The 27,061-nt window shown below is 39.1% G+C and overlaps 1 protein-coding gene across 9 annotated transcripts in view; it reads right to left on the bottom strand.

Annotated features, from left to right (window-relative positions):
- ST6GALNAC3 (ST6 N-acetylgalactosaminide alpha-2,6-sialyltransferase 3) overlaps nucleotides 1-27,061 on the bottom strand; it is a 239,071-nt gene that overhangs the window by 117,609 nt on the left and 94,401 nt on the right. For all 9 annotated transcript variants that reach the window (XM_083846532.1, XM_083846534.1, XM_083846538.1 and 6 more), the window contains exon 2: nucleotides 3,487-3,681. In XM_083846532.1, the coding sequence (XP_083702658.1) occupies nucleotides 3,487-3,681 (195 nt within the window). The remainder of the gene's footprint in view (nucleotides 1-3,486; nucleotides 3,682-27,061) is intronic.

The following is a 27,061-nucleotide window of genomic DNA, read 5'->3' on the forward strand; positions in this document are numbered from 1 at the left end:
CAAAAGAGAGGAATTAAGAAACAGAAAAGATGGTAAAGGTCATTTCGTTCATACACCTCCTTTCCACTGTAAGGTCGAAATTCACGTACTTAGGTGAGAGAGCACTACTGCAAATCAGGCATCCATCATCTCTCTCAAATCTGAGAGAGTCCTCCCAGATGTTGGCATTGAAAAGGGAGAAATCTCCCTGTGGAGAACTAAGGGATCCTCTTGTCTTGCAGGGAAGGAAGGGATGGGATGCAACTTTCTAGGTGAGGAGTCATCTCTTTCCGAAATATCTCAAAGGTCAAATTAAAATGTGTCTAGACATAATGGGCCAGTATAGTACAACACTTCACATCTATTTATACTTCAAATATAGTATGTTTACTGTACATAAAGTCAGTTTTTCTAAAGCTGTTGCTATAGCTACAAATCAAGGAAACCATAGCAACAACACTGTATTATGCACAGCCCTAATTAGGGATTAAGTTATGTCTCTCTCTTCGCAGTTTATATTAAATACTCCCATATAATCTAGTTAGAGTAATCTTAAAATGTTTTCAGACTTTTTAATAATAAGAATTCCATACAATTATACTGTCAAGTCAAATACACAACATACTCAAAATGTGCCTTTAAAGCATTTTTTCGATCATACCTAATAATATACATGTCACTGGTTTTTACTTAAGTACAAATGTTCATATCACCATATTTTCTGACCTTCTTTAATACAAATCATTGATCATTTTAGCCCTAACCACCAAAGTAATTGATTTTCCGTCACCTCATAAGGTTTCCAGCTCTTATCCTATTCAGCCTTACCCAAAAGAAATTAACTCCTAACTCCAACTTTTTTTTTTTTTCCCATGGATTAAAAGTGGATACCTTTTTCTTCCCTCTTGCCTTTTCCTTTAGAGAACAAATACGTGAGGGAGGGATGGGAAAGGAATATTAGACAACTGACTGGGCTGGTGCTAAAGCACATACATTACCCTGTTTTGCTGACCTTGCATATGTGTTATTTTAGTACACAGAGAAGCTGGCACACGGCATGCAGCCAGGCATACTGCTGCAGGAGTGGAGCCTGAGAAGAACAGGTAAAGGAGAACAGAGAGTGGTGAAGAAAGAAGAAGGATGCTGCAAGTGGGTGAGGAACAGGAGGCAGCATTATCAGACAGCAGGAGACATGTAGGGCCCAGTGGGGTGACAGGCTTCAAAAGACACCCTAGAAGACTATGAACACATTCAGTGGGCGTGCACAGATTCTCTCAACAAAAGAGAAAACCATAATTGATGTCTTTAAAAGCCTTCTCTCCTATCTTCCCTTCTACCACATACATTTCTAATAATTCATTATGGTATAGTTTCCCCACCTTTTGGTCCTTGCCCACTGATGAGATGGTAGCAGTTCCTTTTTGTAAAAACCTTGGCTACATTTGTCTGGGGCATTAGCTGCCCTCACAGCCTGGGCCTTCTGCTTATCTCACATACTATAGCAGCATAAAAACACTAGGCAAGGATATCCGAATCCTATGAAATGAGCAGAAATTTAATGTGTTTGGCACTTACACTTACCGAAATGATAGATCTGTGGCTTTAATCTCTGAACAACTGAGAAATGCTGGCCATTTTAATACAAATAGTATACCAGTGCTTATTTACATGCTTTTATAAAGCAATCTGTTATATAGATTGTAGTCACAGAGAACATCTGAGTGCAGGCTAGGAACATGAGCTGCGTAAAAGCTTTTCACATGGGCAACACAATAAAACTTCTCTCGCACTGGGAATAATTAAGGCAGAAGATAGTGCATTCACAATTAGCAGGGCATGTTCAGTTTCTTCATTATCATTTTAATTAGCAAATATTAATGTAATCTACAAGTACAAGGGGGAAAACAACTAAAATTACTAAGTTTAAGGAGTCCTTCATGACCTAAGCTAAATTGAGACAAATGTCTTACTAATCAGTACTGGACACCAACTTTCAGGACATTCATTTCCATTTACTGTTAGAACTTCCAAGCGTGTTATCAAATTTAAGAATGAATTAAGGCTCCCACAGGCTACATCTAACCTCTGATGAAGGCAATGGTTAATAAAAACGGATTAGATGCTCTTCTCCTCTTCAGTTATCAGTTCAGACTGATAGTGATCAAGTGACTGTGGCAGCTCTGCCTCATTCAGATTCCACGCCTGTGGCTGTGGCAATCACGTAACCCAGTGACACACAGAACACACTGCCCTCTCATTTTTAGCGGGTTCCCAGACCTTTTATATTTAAGATATGCTGGACGAAGCCTTAGCCTCTTTGAACTCAACAGCAGAGCTCCCATTCATTTCTCTGGGACTCGAATTCACCCTGACTCGAACAGATTTCCTTTCTGGTGCTTGTCCTTTTTCTGCCCTGTAGATGAAGTACTTTGGCCTCCAATATAATCAATGATGCATCTTACATGAACAACAATTAAAAGATAAAGAGGTTTAAAAGAAGCTAGCTCCTAAAGACTACAGTCATTTCTCATTCTGATTTTCATTTTTAACACTCCAGCAGTAAAATAATAAATAACTTGTCGGACTGAATATTATGATGTGGTAAACTATTTTCATTCTCTATAAAAGCTGTTACTTGAATAAGTCTGATTCATGAATATAATAATCACAATTTTATAAATAAAAATTAGTAGTAAATGGAACCCGTAGTATTTATCATGATTGACAGTGCTATAACTAATGAGAAAGAGCTTTTAGAAAGTTGTTTGTTTTTTTTTTTTCATGTTAGCAAATTTATTTTCCAAGTTTGCATCTGTTATTAATAGTACACACAAAGACAGAGAGGGGAAGATTTTGTGGAAAAAGCACCACTGCCACTGAAAATCAACATTGTCATTAGACATTTTGCCAACTGGATAGTTTAAAGCTGAAGTCCTTGTAAAATATTCTTTTATCAAACCCCAACGAAAGTATTTTGCAAGGCAGCTAGAGGTAAAAGCATTTTGAAAGTATAGACTGAAAATACCCAGTTTCAGAAAAATCCTCTAAATCTCTAGCTCTATACCTTTTCTAAACTTACAAACATTCATATCACAAATTATTCTCTTTTCCTTCTATGTACACAGAAATACAGATAAACTACGTCTTACTTTAGTATCCTAGGCAAAATTAAGTCCTAAGACTTCTATTACAAACATACACAAGACAACTTCTTGTGTATAGATTGAAGGTTGGAAGTTCATTTGGAAAACTCTCTTGCTTGTGTAAAACTCAGTCTTCACTGTAACCAAGAATGATTTTGAGGTCAGCTCGCTTTTCTATCCACTGCAGACAGTACAAAAATTAAAATAATTAAGTGGTCGTTTAAGTGGTAGCACACTTTTAAAAGACATTTTGCTCAGACACACTCCTTTCTTCAGTTTTTACACTGGGCAGTAGAAAAGAAGTTATGTGGGATCAGAGAGTTTTACCAGTCTATTTTGCTGCACTTTTGATATGAGGCCTTACCTCTTGAGTTTTCACGTTTACATATCCATAGTGAGTCCTCAGAGGCTGCCGTTGGCCGTTAGAAAATGGTATCCACTTGACACTGGTTTGTCCAAAGCAGTTTAGAATCAAAGGGAAAGTTACTTCATTGGTGAGACGAACGATGATCAGACAGAGGAATGCTGCAATGAAACTCACAGCAACAACAGACTTTCTCTGTGATAAAAAGAAGAAAGAAAATAAAGTATTAAAATTAATAGTTAATTTTAATTTAAAAATGTATCTCCTATTGTAGGATGAGGGAAAAATGGTTTAGAAAACTATTGTAAGATTATTTTGTATGGTAGTCACCTTGCTGCAAGAACAGAAGACAACAGGTGTACTGGATCATTTTGCTTCAATAAATGTGCATTTCAGAGATTCAGAGTTTCTTTTAGAACAGGTAGGAAATAAATCGACTTTGCTCAAAAACTATCATCATTTTATTTCTTACAAAGTTTCAAAAAACATCTACCAGTTTTAAATTTTATTTGTATTTGGAATTAAGATTTTTTTCTGTAAACATCCACAGCAAAGCCTCTATACACAATCATCAGTGCTGTAGACACACATAAATATACACAGAGAAAATGCCATTTGCATCCACACCAAAGTCTACTGTGAAGAGAAAGTTCACCGCTGATTTTCTTTATTGTGTGTTATTTTTAAATCATCTCTGTGCAATAGAATTTACACTCTAATCTTAAACATTTTAGAATGGTTGGTGAAGCCAGCACAACCTGCTGCCTTATTCCAGGTTCACAAATTTACAAAGGCATTAGTATCTTGGACAAGATGACCTCCGTTGTTAATAATGTACCAGATCTGAAGCCTGTATCTAATTAACCTTTGCTTTCCACCTCTAACCTATCCAGTTGGCTGGACCGGTTAATACAACCACAAAAAGATACCAACCTTTTCCCCTGGGTAACTCCTCAGTCTACAGGAGAAAAACCAAAAGGAATAAGCTAAAAGTGAGGGGAACATCTATTTTTTAAAATATTGCAGTCAACTACTTCTGGACAAACTACTTAAGAAAAAAAAGGGTTAGTTGGCATATGTAATGGTTCGTGGTACAATACTCAATTGTGAAGGTGATTTTTTACAATCTCCCCGACAGAATGGAGTAATGGTCATTTACAGGTGTTTTCTACAGTACTTCAACAACATTCTAGCTTTACCAAATTTGTTACTGTTCAGTCATCCTAGTGAATTTAATTCTATTGCTCTAAACAATAACAAAGAGATTTATTTATTTATTTATTTTAAACCTAAGGGTCTACCTAAGTGTAACCCTCAATGCTGGGTGGCAGATTCTGATCCCGGTAATTCAACCACCACCAACTAGTGGGAACCAGCACCTTACGTGTTTAAGACTGCTTTCGTACATGAAGGCCATGAGATCACGGGTGCTGCAATAGCGGTGGAGGGATGAAAGCTGAGCTCTGACTCCTACCATATAAAAGAAATGAATTTCTTCTTTGGAGGTTCATTTGAAGATACTAAAATTCAAAACACCAAGCAGAAAACACAATGATATTTACGCAGCAAGCACCCAGTGAAACACGTAAATCACAAGTTGTACTGAACGTGACACAGGAGGCTCACGTGCCCCTGCGCAGAGCGTGCAGACACCGCTGCCGTGCTTTGGGTCAGTGTCTGGCCACCAAAAACTGTGAGGATCACAAAGAGCACACAGAAAATTTGCAGGGATATTACTGTATCAGCACTTAAAGAGCTGAGAAAATAGTGCCTTGCGGCGGGGTGTCAATTGCATGGCTCTAGCCGTATTGAGGTATTCGGAGGCTGCAATTAATAAGAAAGAAGAAACAAAAGACTGAGATGGGAGACCTGGGTGAATGAGGTCACTGAGGAGAAAGGGGAGAGGATGATGAAGAGAGGTATTCTGGCAACTTGATTCAGCGAGGAATCTCAGTCAACTAATGGCTGTGTAATGTAAAATTAAACCCAGCAAATCTTCAGAGGACAGTGTAACAGCCACAACCCAATCACAGCTCTCAGCATCCATGGAAGCCACTGCACTTTTCATCAGCTGCATTATAACAGATTTACATTAAATTGCAATAAACTGGCTGGGGAGCACTTCTGTGTCACTTCTCTTTGTGCCAGATGGAAATAGAAATGTTTAGCTATATATCAGGGCCTTGTAAGTGTTAAGAGCAGCCAAGATGTGCAGCACAAGTGATAATCGTAAAGCAGTGAAAAAGAGCATAGATTAGTCATATTATTTATGGCAGATCTGAATTAAAAGATTGCAAATATTTAAAGGGGAATCAAATACTCATTCCACTACATGGGCATGCTTCAATCAAAATGTCCATGACAGGAAAAAGTGATCCTGCCCTATGTGATGCCACTATCTGATTTCCACATATTCTATGTTCCTGGCTTGTCAAATGCCCTTTTTTTTTCTTTTTTTTTTTTTTTTTTTACTCCTCTGTTTTGCACAGAGATGTTCTGAACTTGAAAAGGTTGTGATCAGCTCTGTGTGCTTCACATAGGAAGCTTTTCAAAAGAACCTCCGCCCCAAGAAGAAGTCAGATTGCATAGCCAGATCTTTGGGCCTTCATTAGGATGCCATGTACTTTTTATATTCCGTCTCTTTAAATGCACTGCAACAGGAGGAAAGAAAAGTGTGGCTTTCTTCTGTTTTGGTATTTAAGAAAATGTTGTTTGAAAAAGAAAACAGCAAAGATTTTTCTGTACGTTGCTTAGCTAGAAAGAACCTGCAGTAACCACAAAAGCACAGTGAGAGAAAGGAATTTTTACAACAGAAAGGAACCGAGGCATCTGTTACAATTGTTTGGAAAACAAAACAAAAAAAAAAAACTTGGCATATGCAAAAGCAGAATACCTGCCTAACAACTTCTACAAGGGTCAAGTGTGTTCAGGATTCAGTTTGACTGCAAATTTTATTAAAGGCATGAGATCTAACAGTATGCATTCTCTGAAGGAAGCACTACTGCAAACTGGAATTTTCCTGGCTTTACAAATTTCACTGTAAAAATATTTTAAAACTACACTATGAAGCACCTACTTATAATTTTGGCCTTCTTCAAGATCAAGTAAGGCAGTCTGCTCTCTGCTCTGTGGCCAAGAGTACTCTAAGGGATACTTCTAAAAAGAATTGTTTCTCCCTCCTTTACCTACTCAAGAAAACAAAAAACAAAACAAAACAAACAAAAAAAAAACAGGTGTTATTTGTCAGCAAGCACTTCCTGTAAAATCTCCCTTCCTGCAGACCAATAGATTTTGCCATATTTCCTCTGAAAAAAAAAATAATAATTTTTAGCATTAGAGCTTCCAGGAATTCTACTAGACATGACAGAGAAGCGTGGAGCTATGTACATGGATGAATACCAGACTCTAAACCATCTCAAACTTCTCTGCAGCAACATTTTAAACACTTACAAAATCATTCCATTTGGGAGACCTAAACAAATGTTAACTAGACACTCCGCAAAGAAAAAAACTTTTTCCTTCTTAAAATTAACTTCTCATGGATGCAAATTGTCTCCTAAAAGAAGGAATTTTCTCTAACATGAAAACATCCTCTGTAAAAATCTCAGCCAATCTTTATGTTTTTCTCATGAATTTAATGTAGATGTTTTGCTGTTTCTAACATGGTCATTCAATGTTGTTTAAAAAAAAAATATATTAAAGTGGGTACATTTCAGACCAGAACACAGGTACTGCCATACGTGAGACTCCCCCCGGGCAAAAATCCCACATTAGAACTAAACCGTTTCTTCTCAACTCTTTTTATTCAATATCCACAATAACATAATCCCAGTTTTGGTTACTTCTGACACCAGTCTGACTCTGTCTAGTGTGTATACGAAAACCAGAAACCAGTAGGCACGATTCACACTTCTAAGGCTTAAATTTATATTGCTGGGAGAAGGAATGAGATAAAACCAGAACTGTCATAATAGTATGCTGGTTAGGATTTCATGAAAAACTTGGTGGCAATAAAACATTAACTGTATTTTTGTGGGTATATATATATATATATATATATGTATTTTGGTACCATAGTTCCTATCACTATTTATAACCTTCATAACATCTGGTTTTGGCTATTTACCAGTGCCAGGGTGATTCATTAGCTTCAGTTTGGCAAGAACTTGCCAGTCTGAGTGAGTTTAAGTCATTTCTCTTTCATAATCTGTTATGAAGTGTGGAGAAGACGAGACCCTTTTTTATAGTTCAATAAGGCCTGATAGAACAGTAACACACAAACATTTTTTGTGTTGAATACAGTTGTCTAGCAGGGAGGAAGAAAGGAAATATTTTCAGCATAAGCAGAGAATTTCATAAGTTGTAAATTTTACTGAGGTATGTAGTAATACCTTTATTATGATTTCTAGTCCAACAGCAATACTCTGCCACTTCCGATGTTTTATGTGGCAAACACTGTCAAAACACTTTATAATCTATAATAAATCCCCATCCTAGTGAGATTAATAGTAAAGACCCATTTCACAGATGCATAAACTGATGCTGAAAGCAACTTCCTCAAGATCACAAAAAAATCAACAGAATCTACTCCTAAACTTTTACTCTAGAACAATTTTGTCTCTCAGAATTATTATTTCCATTAATTCTGCCTGAATTTTTTAAGTGCCAAAGTTGAACATAATATTATGGAAGACTCTAGTAAAGAATCACTGGAACTAGTAAAGTTCCATGCCACAAACAGTAATTGAAAATAGCTATATTTTTTTTTGAGAAATTGACATTTTCAGTATTCATTTTCTCCATTATTTTCATGGATACATGATGACACAGTGCTTGGAAGGACAAATGAAAGGTAAAGAGTTACATGAGGGTGTTAAGTATCTTAGATGACACAATATGCAGTAAAATTTACAGGTATAGTGAATAACTCAATCACTTTTTTAATATCTCTGCACATTAAACTACTATTATTATGGGACTGATGCAGGGTTTCAGGCTTTTTATTCAAGTATGATACCAATTGAAAACAATAATGGTTACACTTACTGAATTTGTTTCATTTTGTAGACCACTATATGGAAAAACTAGTTTATTTAATTTTCTCTTTTATTGTCTTCAGCATCCTCTTGAAATACTGCTTTCTGTTACATCAGAGCATAAAATGAAATTCTTTCAGCACACTACTTCAGCATACCTTCTGATTTTACCAGTGCTGGAAATAAATATGCCTTCCAGCTATTCCTTCTGGCCTGAACCTCCCTTTAACAGGGCTGCTGGAGGGAGACTCAGGCAGGGGTCCTGAAACTTTTCAGAGAGGGAGCAAGACTGGATAGCAAACATCCTTTTAGAAACAGACATGTATCTAACAACATTTGCATAAAATCGGTAGCTGAAGATTTACTTTTTTCTCCTCCAGAAGTGAAAGTTAATGTGAATATGTTCAAAGGCTCCACAGGAGAGGGCTGTCAATGTTTTCTCTCTCAGGAGCAGAGAACAAAGCAGGTAGGGGGCTATATCAGAAGTAAGATCTGGTTTGAGTTCAAAACCCAGTAAAATTAAGATTAAAGCAAAATTTTAATATTTTCTGGAAAAGGGCACCTTTGCTGAAACCGGAATGTAAGCAGCCAGGAAGCAGAGGCATAAGAGCAGAAATGAAGATCAGTGTTACAGAAACAACAAATGCTGCGTACATAAAAGTAGATAGAAAAGGTACGATGAAAGAAACATACAGCTCGTATGCACAGCCTGGGAAGTGTTTCTTCTAAGCACGTACCCTGAATTAGGACTGTGTTCATGGCTTATGATGTTTGAGCAGGCATGAACAGAAGACCCGTTACTTTCCACATGCCTCCCCTATAGGGGGACTCTGGCCTTTTATATAGCTAATGCTGCTGAAAAGCTTTCAAGAACACAGCTCGCCATCCATCTTTTATTGTTGTCAGTTGTTGAGAACTTGTTACATAATTCAGTTTTCACCGTGATATTTTCAATTCAGTCACAGATGAATGAATAGTGATGTAGCTAGATTTATAACAGCTCAACAGTGTTTTCCACAGGAAAATAAAACATATTCAAACATCTCATTCATTAAAAGCCAAAAATCTGCACATAGTGCTCAGGCTTACTGAGGTAAAACAAATGAGAGCTTCCATGTCACTGTAAAAACACATTTGACTTGAGCTACTAAATAAAGAAAAACAGGAATCAGCAGACAAATTATTGCCCAAACAATTGACATAGCAGCAGCAGTCTATATTAAAAGCTTTCTGCGCTTACATACAGGAGGATTGTTGGTATTGCAAAGCATTGCCAGATTCCAGGTGTTGATCGGTATCACTATTCCCCTGCCCCCTTAACTGAAAGCTGGACAAGGAGGAGTTCTCTTTGTCTGAAGACCTTCTTACCCCTCCAAGTGATTTCAGGCTTTCCAGTGTTTTGACTTCTTATCCTTTGACCATTGTTTCTCCCACTCTTTTCTTGCTTACCTGAAGGTGGATTTGTGCTTCCCTCCGTAGCCCAATTCTGGCCTAGGATACCCAATGCCAACAGCTCCCGCTCCCAACAAGGCAAAAACGCATCCTTACCACAGCTCATATTTTCACAAGCAGAAAGTCACTGTACCGCCAAGGCAACCTGAACTTTGGAGCAAAGGATGTCTTGTGCCAGCCTGCTACTTCATTTTATATTAAAACTGAAAGCTGTCCAGTAGCTTAAAAGATCTAGCCCATTAAAACACCCATGGCAGAGAAGCACACTTTAAATAAGGTTGTTGATTTTTCATTCCTTAAGATCTGTTAAGAATATTTAATCTAATACTGCTGTTACTGATTCATCAATGTCCTTCACAACTAGGGTGAACTTCATCAGCAGCTGTAGGTGCATAACATACAAATACTGATGTAGTCTCTGCATGATAGAGCAGTATTAAAGAGGGAAAAGAAAAAGAAGCATCTGCAGTACACTCTCAAATTGTGGTTGTTTTGGTTTTGCTTTTTTTTTTTTTTTGTAAAATAAATAAATAAACTGGATTATTGCCCAGCTCTTCTTATCAATAGCTTGGCAAGCTCTCAGACACACGCAGGCTGATGTGTGTTTCCCTATAATAGAACTGCTGGTATAAGAATTTGTGATCTTTCAGCCTGGCAGTTGGTTGCTACTACTTATTGAAGTACCACCTGATTGTAGCTATTTTTCACCTGCTGAGAAAAAAGTTCAAAGAAAAACCACCCATGTCTGAGTATTAACTCTCCCCCTGCCAGGTATACCTCACCGAGGTGACCTCTCTCTCTCCTCTGGAGAAATAGATGAAGATTCATGATAGGCAACATCTTCAGAGTGAACCCAGTATTGAGTGGTGTCACAAGCATCCTGCCAGACACCCTGTAGCTGCCAACATTTTCATGAATAACACCTTGCAGAAAGTTGGTTCTTTCAACCAGAAATAGACTCAAAAATATATAAACTAGAAGAAAGGCAACAACAAAAAGCCCTACAGATGCATCGGGAAAGATTCTTAGCAAAAAAACAACAGCAGACCTCTGATATGTAGATCTCTCTATATAGAAAAAGATATACTTATTAAAAGCCTATTGCATTTCTTTATTATTTTATATGAAATATCAGAAATACTCAATTTCTTGTTTCAAAAAATTACAGGAAAGAGAATGTGATAGCTTATGAAATCAAAGTAAGATAAATTCAATTTCTGTTCCTAGCAGTAAAATGCTCAGTGCCTTTGGTACACAGCAGGAGGAGCAGACGTTAATCACGTACATATATGCTTAGCACACGCTACCATGATGGAACCTCTGGAAGTACTAAATTCTAGATAAGAAAAAAAAAAAAACGAACAAATAAAATTAAACATATGACAGAAGCCCAGAGGCAGAAGAAATTAGAGTAAATAAAATGTTGTAACAACTCCATATTCTCAGGCTGCACATCTGTGAGGAAAATGGTTTTTGCTGGAAACCTTCACTTGCCTGCAGCTCACTTCTACCTGCAGGGGAAAGTTTGTGCTACAGAGCAAAAATTGCATAACCAGAAATTCACACAAGCGAAATGTAATTGCCTACCACCATCTGGACAAGCCGAAACTTTCTCCATTTAATTATCCTATGTAAAGATCCCCGGCTGCCATGCTGGACTTGAAGCTAACAAAACTTGGCCTCATGCCTCAGTTTCCCTCTAAAGGCAGGCTAACGCTGCAAGACAAAAGAGATCTTGCCCAGCCTGTTGCTTGGCAGGACTCTTGCTCTGGCCCTTCACATCAGCTTCATCCTACACCGAGGTCGATACTTTTGGAAACTTGCTCTGAATGCTCTCTCTGCCACAGCGCACCTGCTATTCAAAAGCATGGGAGGGAAAACAGTAGCAGGTGGTCATTTTTCAGTTTAGTCTTCTGTTAGGCACCCTCAGACGGCCAGTGTACCTTGCTGCAATGCAGATTAGTACTATTATCACAGCAGTACAGCACAAACCTTTCCATATAAGATGCAGATCAACTGTGTTAAACACCATGCGTGCACAGGCAGACCCAACAAGTTTGTGATCCAAGTGAAAAATCAAAGGGAGGCCCCCATTTTAAATTCATTTGTAGGAGGGGCTGCATGGAGCGATGCTGTGTCTGCACTAACCCAGATGGGCAAATGGCCTATACATTTTTGGCAGAGATTTTCCTTTTAAGTACTGGCATGGTCTGACCTCGCTTAGCTCATTTCTCCTGATACAGTCACAGGAAAATGCTCCAAATCAGCATGAACTTAAAGAAAATTTCTTGCCCATTGGGTACAATTGCATTCCTTCTCCGTATAGGGGTCTGTTCATTATTCATCCTTGGAAAGCATGAACAAGAGGATATCAGAAGCTGCCACAAGAGAGACTCTCCAAATAGCAAGGAATATGCAGCTTTATAGTTAGAGACCCGAATGGCTGCTCCGGTACCGCTCAGAAGTTGACGACACATTCCTCAGCTGACTAGGGAGCTGCTTACATCAGGGCACTGAAACTCAATAAAAGCACGGATCAAGGTAGCGGCCTCAACTTAATTATGAGTCTTATTGATCGTGTCTTCACTTCGTTTTAAAAAGAAAAAAAGAAGGCAGCACTAAGCTCACGGCAAGACCTGGTGGGACACTGCAGAGCAGGCTCCTTGGCTGTTCTGAAACCCAGCGACAAATCCACAGTGGACAATCTTTGCCTTCTGTGTTGACCTCTCCCTTCTAGGAGTTAGGAAAATAATTTGTGTGAATTGTTTTCATCAGAAAGAAGAAAAACACAATTTCACATTTACCATAAAATCCACGATCTGAGACATATTTTGTGAATACACCCAGTTTAATGGTATACTCGCAGTGGAATAGCACCCAAAAGCCACAATCAGGAGCCAATCTCCATTGTGCTAAAAGCTATAAATTCTTTGGATTCATTATTTCTGCAGAGCATCTCAATAGGAGCTAGAGGAAATCATAAAAATTGATAGTTTTCCAAAAGAGATTCCTCCAAGCAGTAAAGTTTAATCTCTCTCTGATCTGTTATCCTGATAGAATAGAACAGGGACAGTAACATATATATCCTACCCAAACACACATTCCATCATCATATCTTACTCCTCTCATGCTGGGTGAGCTAACTGAATTGAACTTGACCTTCAAAGCCCTTGGAATGCAACAAAATATCTCTGTTTTCTGACATTTATGGGTGGCTTTTCTGCATGGCTGCATTTATTGCCTAGAAAATAATGGTGAAAGCTGTGTGTACAGACCTATTATAAACACTGACAAATCACATGAAAGGAAGACAGATTTATTTGGTATAGATTACTCCAGAGATAATCTAATCAAATCTAAGATTTACATTTTTAAAGCAGATAAGAAATTCACTGAGTTAGCATTTTGATACAACGGATATATATTACCCTTTTATTTTAATCTGCAAGTGTCATTGAACGGATCCAGGCTTTTGGTGCTTTTACTTTTGCTTTGAAAAGCCTTATGTATTTCATATGAAAATGCAACTTTGAACTAGCACATGCACAAGGAAAACCCTATGGAAAATTCTTACAGAAGAATATCAATCTCTGTCTAATAAAGCTTAGATAAGAAATACATTTGGACACAAAGCTACATTAAAAACCAGGACTTCTAGATGTGAAAAGGCAAACACATCCCATTCATGGCTTTCCTAAAAGAAACCACATCTAGCCAGCATACCAGAGGTGATCCTGAACGTTTTGCTGACACACACTGTCCATTTTGATGGAAATGTGACACAAACATGCGCCTAACGATTTTTCATCCTCTAGCTCATGAAATATGGAGGGGGTGTCAGACATGATCCCAAACTCTTCAGCTCCCTTCACACACATTTTCCTTATTTGCATGCAAGAAACAAACAAAAGCAATAAAAAAAATCATTCAAACTGAGCTTTATTTTTGTATGCTTGTAAATGAAAATGACAGTGGCAACAGTGCCCCATTCAATTTGTGGGCTGCTCTCTAGCAGATGAGATGGGCTCAAGACACAAAGGAGGCGCCTCTACCGTGGGACGGACTCAGGTGCCTCTGGTTCCACGGCCTGACCTCGGGCAAGACACCTCTGCTCTTTTCCTTAGCTTCAGTCAGCAAAAGTGCCCTGGCACCCACCAGGGTACGATGTTTTTATTTTAGGTAACAGCAATCAGTTTGTACCTCCAGCTTTACCCCAGTGCTGCTTAAACAGCGATTACCGACAGCAGAATTAATCAGGACAGGACAGAGCCCAGTGGCCACGCGTGCCCAAACACCTTCTGCTGCATTTGTGTCCTTGGTCAGAATGTTTGGGTTTGTAGCACTTCGTACGGTCGTTACAAGTTATGGGAGTATTTTACGATCTGCTCCAATCACTGTACGTCGTGACAATTATCCCACAGTGCTCAGAAAAAAAGTAGCCCAAGATTTCCTCAGCGAGCCTCTAAGTCTTTCAGCCATAAATCTCCACAAATAATGCTGTTTGTTTAATTTAAGACTGCTATACAGATTAATGGGACAAGTTGTCCACTAGTCAGGGGAGGAATACAAAGATCCATCTTAACTTATTTCATTTCCAGATTTATTCATTGCAAATGTTACATAATGTGACATTCACACACTACTGGAGAAGTTAAGGAACAAAATGCACATCACTAATCAGCTGATCATTTCTCATTTGGCTTTCAATGCCAAAATTAATGATGCACTTCGTTTTTCATTAGATCTTTTTTTTTATATACTTTGTTTCACAAAATCAAAAACAGTGTGGGAACAAACAAAATATTTCTTTGTGATTTCCCTGCTTTTGTACCCGTAACCAACCCCACAGTGCTAGAAAATAGATTTAATCAGTTCAAACCCTAGGTCTGCTGGGACTCCAGCAACTTTTTTGACTCTAAGACACAACTTCAGATGTTAATGTTCCAAGACACAAAATCCTGGTATTTTCAGTTGTGCATTCAGTTGTGTCATTCAGCACTCACCACAAATGCCACAAGTCAAGTTTCAGCTGCTCTTACTCCATTTCTCTTGCCTGAAAGTTATTACCTCACTGAGTGCCACAACATGTAATATCATTCCCTCTGACCATTCTCAGAGCCCCTAATCTTATGAAATCCACAGAGCGCTCCCCATTTTGCTGTGCTAGAGAGAGCCTCTGCGTCAGTGACTTCTTGCTATCCAACACTACTGTTTTCGAATATTCCTCTTTCATTTATTTTATGGAATTTACATCTCTAATTCTTTAAACCCACAGTTTTTCCACAGCTTTGCCCCAGCTTCCTGTTTAACTCTAAAGCCTTCCTGCCAGTTTCTTTTTCCATAATTCCTTTCAAGACTCTTCTCCTGTTTTCCCTAACTACTCTCCATTTGCGTATATTCCTCTGTCCTTCTGACTAATTCCATCCTAAATTCCCCCTCAGGGCATCATCTCTCCTCCCACATTTAACATGATGAAAAGACGGATTAATCTCATCTCTCTTTTTGGAAACAGTTTCATTCCCTCTGCAGACCAGTACATGTGCCCTTTTTTATTGAAGGTGTGGCTTTTATTTTTCTGTTATGACACCATTATTGTGGTGGCTACAGTGCTCACGGACTTCTGTACTTCACCCCCGTTAATACGTTTAGCCTTTGTTTAAGCCTGGAAGTGTGTAATGCTGTTGGGAAAGGCTTCCTAGGAGTGAGCTCTGGGGCACTACTGGGGACACCCCCTTCTTACAATGTATTTACCTAGAAAATATTAACCTAAGTGGAAGGCCCCTAGGTTAGAAGCAGTTTTCTAAACAGACAGCATTTAATGTATCTAACTAGTCTTATCCTTTCTGAAAAAACACCTTTGACACATCTCCCCTCAGCTAGTTTCAGCAAGCTAACAGAACCACACTTGAGTTTTCCGTAATGCAGGTCCTGCAGTCTCCTGGTACCCTACTTTCTTAGCCCATGTTCTGCTTTCAAGTCATCTTCCTTGACTACAGGTCTTGCACTTGGTCTTTCAAATGGGCCCTCACCACTGTGTACAGCCAGACAACTTCCCTGAGCTAACATACTTCATAATCCCATTTCATTCGGATTCCAGATCACCTTTTGCGTGGTCAGCATATCCAGAATCGGTCCGATGTCATTTCTGCCAACGCTGTACAGCATCCCTGGAGTCTTCTGCAACTTTACCCTTGGTATAACTGTAGGAACCAAATGACCTCTAGAAAGCTCTCATGAAAAGATTTTCAGAGCAGCTCAGGTCTCGGTAATGCCAGGCAGGAAAGAAGAGGCTGCAGCAGCCAGAATAACAGCAGCTGTTGGGTTCGGGGTCAGGTTTTTGAAAAAAAACTAAGTGGCAGATAAGTTACAGAAATGGGTCTTGAAAACAGCGTCTCAATCCATTTCTTAGTCTTTAGACACTAGTTCAAAGACAGTTTACAATGGCCAGCCTTAACTCACATTACCTAGGAAATATCTCAGGGAAACACGGTGTACACAGGCAGTACCGTAAGGGAAAATCTACCACAGCTGCATCATGTTATATAAAGATATTCACTTCCTTTTTAAACAAAGTGCACTCTTCATGCTAAACAATTTAGCCTCTTGAATTTTGACAAAGATTGTACCATTGAATGTCATATGTTGTCCACTGAAGGATAAAAGCGTACAAAGCATTAGAGGATGAAGTATATTAGGATTACATACATTCTATTCCATCCTTCCTTCTTTTCTTTTTTTTTTTTTTTTTCCATTGAGCACCAGAGCTGTCATCTCCTAAAAGCCTCAGACTGCCACCTCAAAGAGACAGCAGCTGACATGTCCCTTTAGTGAAAGGGAAAGAGATTTTGTGACATAATAAAACTGGGGATGATAAAATCAGTTTAAATGACAATAAGTACAGAAAGGCTCGTGCTGCCCATCTTCCACTTTGGTCTGTTATTGTTATTAGATGCTCAAAGAAATAGAGAAGTAATGGAGCTTCCTCTCTCACACCCAATGTCTCAGTCTTTGGTGATCCAAAGACTACTGAAATCTATATGAAAGCCCTCTATCAGTTAAAAATCTCAAAGTTTTCTCTGTCTTCCCTGGCCACAGAATAGATTGCCCACAAGATATTTATAAAGAGATAAATTAATATGCTATTTTCCTGCACAAAGACCTTAGAGAAAGAAGAATTGAAAAGGTTTTGACAAATCAACAATACACAAAAAAAAAAAAAGCGACAGCAATTAAATAGCCAGTCCTGGCACACAAGCTCAGTTAGAGAAACTCTTCTGCACCACACAAGAAATAAAGAACCTAAAAGACACCCTTTGCCACCAGCACCAAAAGCATCCCCCAGCAACTTTGGCTGCTGACTAGGGCGAAGCATTACCCCTATTATATAGGGGTAAATGATTTGCTTTTGTTTTAAACACATCGAGTGCAAACAAAGCTCTTGTTAAGAAACAACAAGGCCACTAAGCTGGACTAAAAACCCATTAAAAAATGTATGAGAGGGAAAGAAATGTTGCAATAATAGCTGAATATAGTACAAAAACAGCCTGATCAAAATGCAAACGAGTTCAAAACTTGCCAGTTACTCACGCTATCCAAGATTCAAACCAGGTAAGGCAAGCATATCACTAAAAGCAAAATTTGATTTTTTAATTATGCAATTGTCTGGTAATGAATAAATTAGGTTTGATTCGTTTTATTCTCCCCTCCTATGCAGCACAATTACAACAGTACTGGAATGAGATTTTAAAAAAATTACCATTTCATCAAGGCTTTTTAATTCCCATCTATGATTTAATTTGATCACCAAATTTGATCTATAACAATATTAATAGACAGAAAAATCCATAGTAGAGTCCATTATTGTTGAACTTTATCATCTTTTTAGAAAGTACAATAGTAAAATTATCTGTTAATTAGATTAATTTCAAGGAAGCGTAAATCATCCCGACCCATGATACTTGCTTGCAAAGCTATTGTGAGAGAATAATTAATAGGCAATAGTCCAGGAATATTATTCTGAGCAGATGCGAGCCTTGAACTTCCAGTCACTAGACTTAAATTCTAAGAATACATCATCTGACAAACTCCAACATCCTGGAGAGCTGCAGGAAGGAGGAGAAGAAGAAAACTACGTGTACTGCTATTGTTACATATAGTCTGTATTATTGCTCGACCTATCCACTTTTAGTTTGTGGTCATAAGTAAAAATCTCTGAATTTTATATCTTCAAGGTGAAAAGGACTGTGCCACTCAAGTAACAGATCCCCATATAATAAACATGTCTTACAAGTCATTTCATTTGGACCTAGTCTGTTGCCAAACTGTATGGCCTCAGGCAAGTATTTAACCCTACGCAGTATCTGGCAGTAAATACATGCCATAAGGAAGATGGATAAAATATGTAAGCATGGGTTTCCAATTTTTCCTCACCTTTCCATCACATGAAGTCAATTTCTACAGATTCTGGATTAGATCTTGTCCCAAACACATATCTGATTCCTATGTCTTACATTTAAAATTTAATTGTGAGATCTTCCCAGCAGCAATAACATCTGCTGAACAATGAATGGGAAGTAATCAAGACCAAAATCTTGTATTCACATGTAAATTTTCAGCGGAAATTAGTTCCTGTGTTTTCTGATGAGCTGTATGTCACATTGCACTATCTGTCTAATAAATAGCAAAATGTCTTCAGTTGTGATGGATGGAGCACTTATCCATGAAACGTCTTTATGCTGTACTGAGAGACTACCAAAACGTTTGGTTTCAGAAGCTGAAGAGAGGACAGAAGTGACCTGAAAACCTTAGAACCACATATCCCAAGACTCCAATAAAGATCAGGCTTTAAAAACCATGTATTTAGAATACTTGGACTAAATATGGAAAGGTTGGGAGGAAGGCAGAAAGAACCTTCTTCCCATCCCTTGAATCCCCAGTTAGTTTTAACCTCTGTGTAGTAGAACGTATTGAGAACAGAATGTGATAAACACAATTGCTTTGGCTTTAATTCTATGAAAGCACTAAGCTTGATGGCATTAAGCAAGAATATTTTTGCTTGGGCGAAATACTGCGTTTTTCTGACAGTCTACTTATCAGATGCTAAATTCAGCAGATTTCAAACGAAATGTGCACCCCAGTGGGTCAGTGGAAGAAGGGTCTTGCAGTAAAACCCTCAACCCCAAGGCAGAAGTGTTTGGTTTGGCATTCAGTAAGGCCTGGAGCTCTTTTATAACAAAGCTTCAAGCATAAACTCCACCAAAAACACCACCCGTGCTCCTGCTATCTCTCTGGGAAATCTAGTGAAGTGAAATTGATTTTCTTTTTTTATTAGCGAAGCCATTAAGAATGAGGCACCAAGAGATGAATGGAGAACAAGCCACGAGAAGAGACAGAAGCATCTGAAAACACTTTTTATTTGCTGCACAGTTTCTTTTTGAGAAGAAATACCTGAGTGTGCAGAAGATCAATCTCTGCCCAGACTCCAGCAGCAACACCCACAGCAACCCCAGGAGCCTGCATACAGGCAGAGCTCTGCAAGTGCAGTAAGCGGCCACCTCCAGAAATCTGATGCTAAACTTGTCAAAAGAACCGGATGTCTCAGAAGAACGTACCCAACATACTAGAGGCTTGCTCCAGTAAAAGCGACACACCGCTGATGGCTCACTTGGACTGTTCAGTTATAAAGAAATCTGAAATCAGGGGGTTGTAGATGAGGTGAAGAAACTCATTACCCACACCTCTCCTTTCCATCCTTTTATTTTAAACTCATGCCTTCATTTCTTGTTTTTGTTCTTTGTTCTTTTTTTTTTTTTTTTCCTTTTTCGTGCTTTGATCATCCCAAGCTGGCCATATGGATTTGTTCCCTAAGTCCCCTTTCAGCAGAAGCAGGAGTGGTAGGAGAGCTGGGAACCACACCTACGAGGCGTTGGATAGCAGCACATCGCTGCCATCAAGCAAAGGGCCCTCATTCTGGTCTTGTTTGCTCCTGATGCATTGGTTTCCTGGCTGGTCTTTCAGACAGTGTGATAAAAATACTATAGACGTAATGTTTCATTTGCTGGTATTAGAGCAGTTTGGCACACAGTGACAAAGAGAACAAAGGAGCACTGCCCACCCAACACACACATGGTTTCAAACGCACTTGTGGTCCTACAAGAGCAGAATGAATTCCTACAAGCAAAATTAATAGGATGTCTTATTCTTTAACATCTGAAGGAGACAGGAGTGAAAGAGAAATGAAACTTCAAGTGTCTTACTTCAAACAAAAGGAGGGTATTTAAACAGAAGAATCTCATGGGAAAGATGCTGTACCGCTACAAACTGCGCACTGCCTCAGAATATAACAGCACTGATAACATTACTAATGGAAGTAAGACATCCTCTCAATTTCCATGTGGATTGTAAATTAGAGAAACAAGTACCAGAGCCAGGATATCCATATATGCATGTGCACGTGCAGGCGCACATACACCGCTCGCCCTTTGCAATCACTTAATCGTCATGTCAGATCAAAGGCAGCCGGAGCACAGATGGATGATTTCCCATCTGCATCTAGCTGTGGACTTCCATTTGCCATTGGGCCCAGACTGTAGCACGAAGCAATATTACTCTCATTAGTCCCTGGAGGGTTCTGCAGCTTATGATCAACCAGGGATGAGTTTTCCATCTTCCTCCTACTGCTTGTATATCATTTAGCATTACAAGATGTTCCATGAATAATGGAAATAATGAAACTACGTCCTCGAAGACACTCTCCCCAGGCCAGAGACAGTGTACACTGTAGTTATTGAGGAATTATATATGGCTTGATTAGCTGGCAGCTGCTCCCAAACAGTGCATGTGTTACAGCTCAGAGTTGCCTGGCTTTCCTTTAGCTGGGATGTTTCTGTGGGACTCCCTCTTCTCATGCTCACAAAACTTTTGGGAGTGTAAGTAGCCCTGAGATGATCAAGTGATGCAGAAGTTATCTGGAGAAGAGGAAGACTGTATAGATGAACAGGCAGATAACGGCGTGGTTGTGTAAGCATTATTTCCAATAAAAGACTGTAACAATTCTTCTTTATTTCCTTACTGATTCTTGGACATCATAATTTTAACACAAATCATAAATAAAGACAAATTAAAAGATTTGTTTTTCCTCATTTGTACACAAGCTTGAGGACAAGAAAGTCCATAGTCTACCCATTCTTCACAAGCATTTATAAGCATGTCTTGGCAGCTTTCAGGTCTTAGGAACAGTAAGACAGGATCCAGCTTACTGACTACTGAATAATTTTTGTAGTACTTAAGTACACTGTAACAGCAAAAGCCCTTAGAGACTTATTTAGTGCAGTAGGCTACAATACTCTAATTCTGGCTGCATGCTGGCTTTAGTAAATTGTATAACAAATCCAGGGCCATGCAGGAATTCATGGTTGTAACGACATTGAGCAGCATGGCCAGAAAAACACTTTAAGGGAACTAAGATAGAATTGAATCCTGCCAAGCCAAAAAGGTTTTTTTTCTCAAATTGTTGCCAGAAAGAGTGCATGTTACACAATTTTAATTCCATTTATTGGAAAAATATAAGCATTAGTTATAACTAATATATAATATATAATATATAATGTTATGTATATATATTATATATAACCAGTATATAGAATATAACCAGTTCACTATTACATGAAAAGTGAGATCTACAGGAAGCAAGCACCTTAAATGCAAGAGCTCACTGCTGAAAATACGCTAACGTGAGGTTTGGGGTGTGGGTTTTTTTTGGTTGTTTATAGCTTGGCTGTAACTCATCTCTCTGCTATCTATCCTTTCTACCTCTAGTAAGTTAAATATTCATTTGCAAATTTCAATGAAATCAAAAAAGTGCTAAGCTAGTTTCTTATCTCAGAGGTAACTAAATTCCCAGCAGAGAAACCAGCAGCTGATCAGATCAACAACCAAAATTGAGGTCAGATAGGCACAACTCAGCTATTCAGCATTTTGCTTGACATTTTTCTGGCTGACCAGTGTATGCACATAGCTCCTGACTTGACAGATCATTTGCCATCCTGCATGCTGAGAGAACAGTAAAGAGAGCAGGTAAGCAACAATGTACAAGAAGGATGAAGGACACATTAGATCACCACTCATGGAGAAAAAGCTGTTTACTCAAATGTTGCTGATCTTGTAAAGAAGCTCAAATCCTCACAGAATCTCCACAGACACGACTAGCTGAAGTTAGAAGAACCCTATGTGCAATTATATGTATGTATCTCAGATTTACTTGATGATGCTTTAATGCAACAAAGAGGAAAAATACAAATATTTGTTAAATCACGTGAAACAAACAGCTCCACAATCGCACTGCACTGGCTAAGTCTGATTTCTCTTCGTGCACACCAGCTAATGGGTGCATTGTAAGTCGAGTCAATTGAACTATTCCTGATTTTTCATCTGTCTGAAAAGAATTCAATTCAAGATTAAGATACAATTAAGTAGTATTTAAAATCCCCATGAACTGAATGAAAGATGCATATACTAGAGCTTTGGTAAGTCACTGATTTTCGTTAGTCTGGTACTTTTTTTATTAATCGTAAAAGTTACAGATTGATAGACAAGCAAACACTGTTAGACAACCATGCAATTCTGGTATCTCTCTAGAGATGAGGAGAAAAATACATTATGGAGAAAAATACATTATGTGAAGTTTGGGTGCATCAAAAGCTTGTACTAAAATCCAAGAATTGGGTGGAGGAGAAGAAAAAAAAATCCTGAATCTGGGAGATATACAGTGCATGTGCATAGAACTGCAGAGTTTCTATTCCCAGGCATGTGCTTAAATACATCCTCAAGGCAGCAATGTGATTACAATGAATTGGTGCATTGAAATGTTCTGAGAATGGAAGCCGATCCAGTTCAAACAAGTGAGAAATGAGGATGCTACAATGTTGAATATTTAATTAACAGAAGAAAAACAGAGAAGATTCACTAGAGAAAACTGTTCTGCATTTCCCAGGCTTTGGCTAGCTGGCTTGAGAAACATTTCCATTGTTAAATTCAATTTAAAGAAAGGAAAAGAGACAGAGACGTGCAGAAGCCTGATATTGTCCAATTAACATTTTAGTTTAAGATTTTAACAATAGCATCTTGAAAGAGCCCATTTAACGTGTAGGAAATCGCCTGCTCCCAGTTGGTTTGGTATGTTCTGAAAACGCTGTCTGATTATAGCTCAGCCCAGAAGATTGAGAAAGCTCTCTTAAAGGATTACAACCTACGGACTTACATTTCAGATTTGTACAACTGCTGGAGGGCATCGTTGAGTGAAAGCATTTTGCGAGGGTATCACACAGAATGTGCATTCAAGTGTTTTACACACATGAATTCAGCAAACCTGCCTTCCTGGACAGCAGCAAATCAAGGACCCAAGCACGTTAGAAGGAAAAGGTGAGAGTAACACATTATATATTTTTCTCTGTTTCATCCTGTGAACATACTCTTCTGATAGTGCAGAGGTCTGTTTGATAAAGCAATTTGATTGATAACAACTGTGCCATTCCTCTGAAGAGTCCACATGAGTATCCCAGATGGTGAGATAACTCACTGTAATTTTCTCACCAAAGAACACAGAATCAGGCTTTCAGCCCACATAGCAGTCAATATTTCCAATAAAATTCACTAAAGGAGGCTTTTTCAGGGGTTGTTGGTTGTTGTTTTTCCCTCCTTGTACTTCTCAGTTTCAGATTATCCCAACAGCCATGTCTCTGCTGCAATGCTGGATGTATTCTGCACTCAGCATGTTGAATGTTTCTGCCCTGGTGACTCTGAGTGCACATGTAGGCTAATGTCACATTTTGACAGTGATGAAGAAGTGAAAATATGGGAAAATGGGAAAGCAAGAGGGGAAAAACAAGCATAAATAACAGCAAAGTACAAGAGACTTAACTGAGATGCCCTGAAGACTTCAGAACTTGGGGTCTGGTCTAGTTGAGCAATCACTTGGTAACATCTTTGCATGACACTGCACTGGCTTGGTAATGCAGCGTCACTGTGTCCTGCTACTCGCAGCCTAACGAGAATAACTGAACACAATTACATTTAGAGTGGATTCATGGGGTGAGGCATCTAAGTCTAAAAACAAATCAAATGTATTTCACAATACTGATAAATTGAAAAAATCACATAAAGCATTTTTAATATCCAATCTACTCAACTGCAGCTATCCCTTAATGTTTTAAAGTTGGTGGTGTTTTTTTTTGTTTGTTTTGTTCTTGGTTGTTTTTGTTTTAAAAAGATACACTGATCACAGAAAGGACAAGCACAGAGAAGACCATAAATCTGCAGGTGCACTGTGAACTGTAAGGGTACGCAGTAGGGTCTGTTAACATCCAACAAGAAGCACTGTCAACTAAAGGGCCTTCAAGATATGCACCACCCTGGACTTCAGGGATAATACTCTACCAACTGAAAAAAAAATAAGCCTTCTGCTTTCAGCAGAATTCACTCTCACCTCTCTAATAAGCAGTCCTTCCTGTTTCATGAATAATATCCAACATACGGCAAGGTTTGTCTGCTTTTATGACAGTTGCTTTCTTTGGTGCCTTACTTCAGACAACGCAAATATATTCATGTACTTCTACACTCTCTCTAGGTGCAAGTCTTGATAAAAACTCAAACAGTTCTCTGCAAATATTTTAAAATTCCAGTGATGTCCCAAAAGACTGTCCCTCTGGTGTCCAGTGTAGCAGATGTTTTATGAGGCTAGCTAATTTTATCCTTTACATGTCCCAACTCCTCATGTACCTTGCTTTCTTTTCCTATTTTAAGGAAATAACCATTTACTTTAGAACCATTTTCTGATAAAAGATTTGTCAATATTGCAAGTGTTTTGAAAACAAGGTAAAAAGATGCACTGCGTCATCTTTCTCAGGTTTTAGTTCCTGGATTCATATTTTAAGGTCAAGAATTTTGGCATTGGCTAAATTTTTCTCGGTTGCAATAAGGTCTTTCCAAAGAACAGACTTGATGCTAGATTTGGTGCACCGCCAAAAGTCTTTACCGGGAAAAAAAAAATACTAAAAAGTATTAACCAAAAGATCAAGGACTGTAGGAGAGAATCAATGTACTTACTCATCTTTCCTGTACAATTTCTCATGTGATGTCCACCTTAAGAGGCAATGCCTGGCCATCCTGATTTGCCAGAACAAAATTTCATTCTAGCTTCAGAGGGCTTATTCGTTTTGGCTGGTACGTTGCAACGTTTTCCTTTGTAGGTACAATGAGTATCTGAATTACTACTGCGCTTAACAGTCACAGTTACAAAAATCAAAGCATTACACGTAATTTCAAAGCTAGGAACTTTGCCTCCTTGAATAAAGGTAACAATTCCTTGCATTGAAAATAGCATTCTTCACAACAGCCAGACTCCAGGTTTACCTTCCCAAACCTATGATTAGAATTCATTCTTTCTTCAACTATAAGCACTGAGGAGAAATATATGTATATATATCTCAGCATAGGCTAATATTGGTGGACAGCAGCAGACAACTAGCTTTAACACATTTTTGGATTTGTCTGTCAGGGTCACTGGCTAGGTAACAGTTGTCCCCCAAAAGCCAGTTTTTGACCTTCTCTTCCTCCCTCCCCAGCTCATTTGTCATTGCTTTTCTGCATCCTTTCAAGTATTCTTGGTAGCTTCAGGAGATTCTTTAAGAACGTTCACTATTTTTTCTACAAGACCATAAATAGCTGAGATCTCAGACACACCTAGTCTTCAGGAAAGATGAGGTAACTGTGTCTGCAGTCAGTTTAGATTAATCCTATTTTTCTACAGCTGTTCCACTGATCTTGCTTCCTCCACGCATTCGAGCTACAGCACGGTGCCACGTCCAGGAAGAAACCTCTCACCTGAGGCATCTCTCACCTGCTGCTGAGTGGCAGCATGGGTTTTGTTAAACTTGGCACCCCAGGCCATCCACACATCAACCCATTTATGCAGTAATGAAGCCACTGAGGTGACAGCTGTGTTTATCACAAAATCTTGCTGACAGGGCTTACGGTTTCTCAGCTCCCCTCCAGTTGCATTTATTCTCCCTATTTTAAAAGCTCAGAAGCTATTCTTGCAACTTAACCTAATGAAATTCATAGAAGCCTCCGTTTTTGCCATTCCATCATGTAGAAGTGCTCTTGCTGATGAGGTGAGGTACCAACTTCCATCACAGGATATCACTGCAGGGCTCTGCCCACACAGAGGCAGGATTCAGCTGGGCTCACATACTGGCCTGAGCTGGGCTCACATATTGGCCTGAAGTGTTCAGCCCAGGAACAGCCAAGATGCTGCTGCCTTTGCTTAACTGAAAGTGGACTGCAGTGCCTTCTTGGTAAGCGGTTTTAGTTGCATCAAGCCAAACTTTTATTTCCAGTGACTGTTCACATTTCTATGAGGTAAACAGGAGAAATCACCATCCGACCACTGACTCAAGGAACAGCACACCTGGAACCTGACATCTCACTGAGGTAAACGAGAAGCGTAACTCTGTCCTTACAACCCAAGTGCTGTAGTAACTTTGTTCCTATGACCATTATGGTTTCCCTTGGGTGACACAAAACTTCAGAGCGTGGGTTTGCCTGCCAGTGTTTGTCACTGACGTTTGTCCCCCCACTGCTTCGCCAGGCCGCCCCCATGTCCCCTCCCCACACAGAACCCCTAAAGCACTGCTGCCGGCTGCGCTCACAGAGTATGCACAAAACTGGCTGGCTGTCTCCAAGCCGCCTTCCTTTGCCACTGCTTTCAGTGACCTGTCTGAAGAGCTTGTTTTAATTTCATCTCTTGCCCCTTTCATTTACTGGCATTTAGTTCCGTGCCCAGCAGCATGCCCCTGGAGAGCTCTCCCCCTCGGGAAGAACGGCCACGGCTCCATTGATCGGCCCGTGCTCCGCGCAGCAATTTCACTGCAGCGAGCTACATTGCTTGAACTCCATGGCATAATTCCCATTGTTTTGCAACAGCTTTAAGGCTCTCAGAATGGTCTCATCAGCAACATGATTACCAGTTTAAAAGGCTGCAGCACTCTTCGAGTGCTGTCATTCAGTAACCCCACCTGCACTGAATGGAA

This window comes from Anser anser (assembly GCF_964211835.1).
Source record: "Anser anser genome assembly, chromosome: 8".
Taxonomy (NCBI): Eukaryota; Metazoa; Chordata; class Aves; order Anseriformes; family Anatidae; genus Anser; species Anser anser.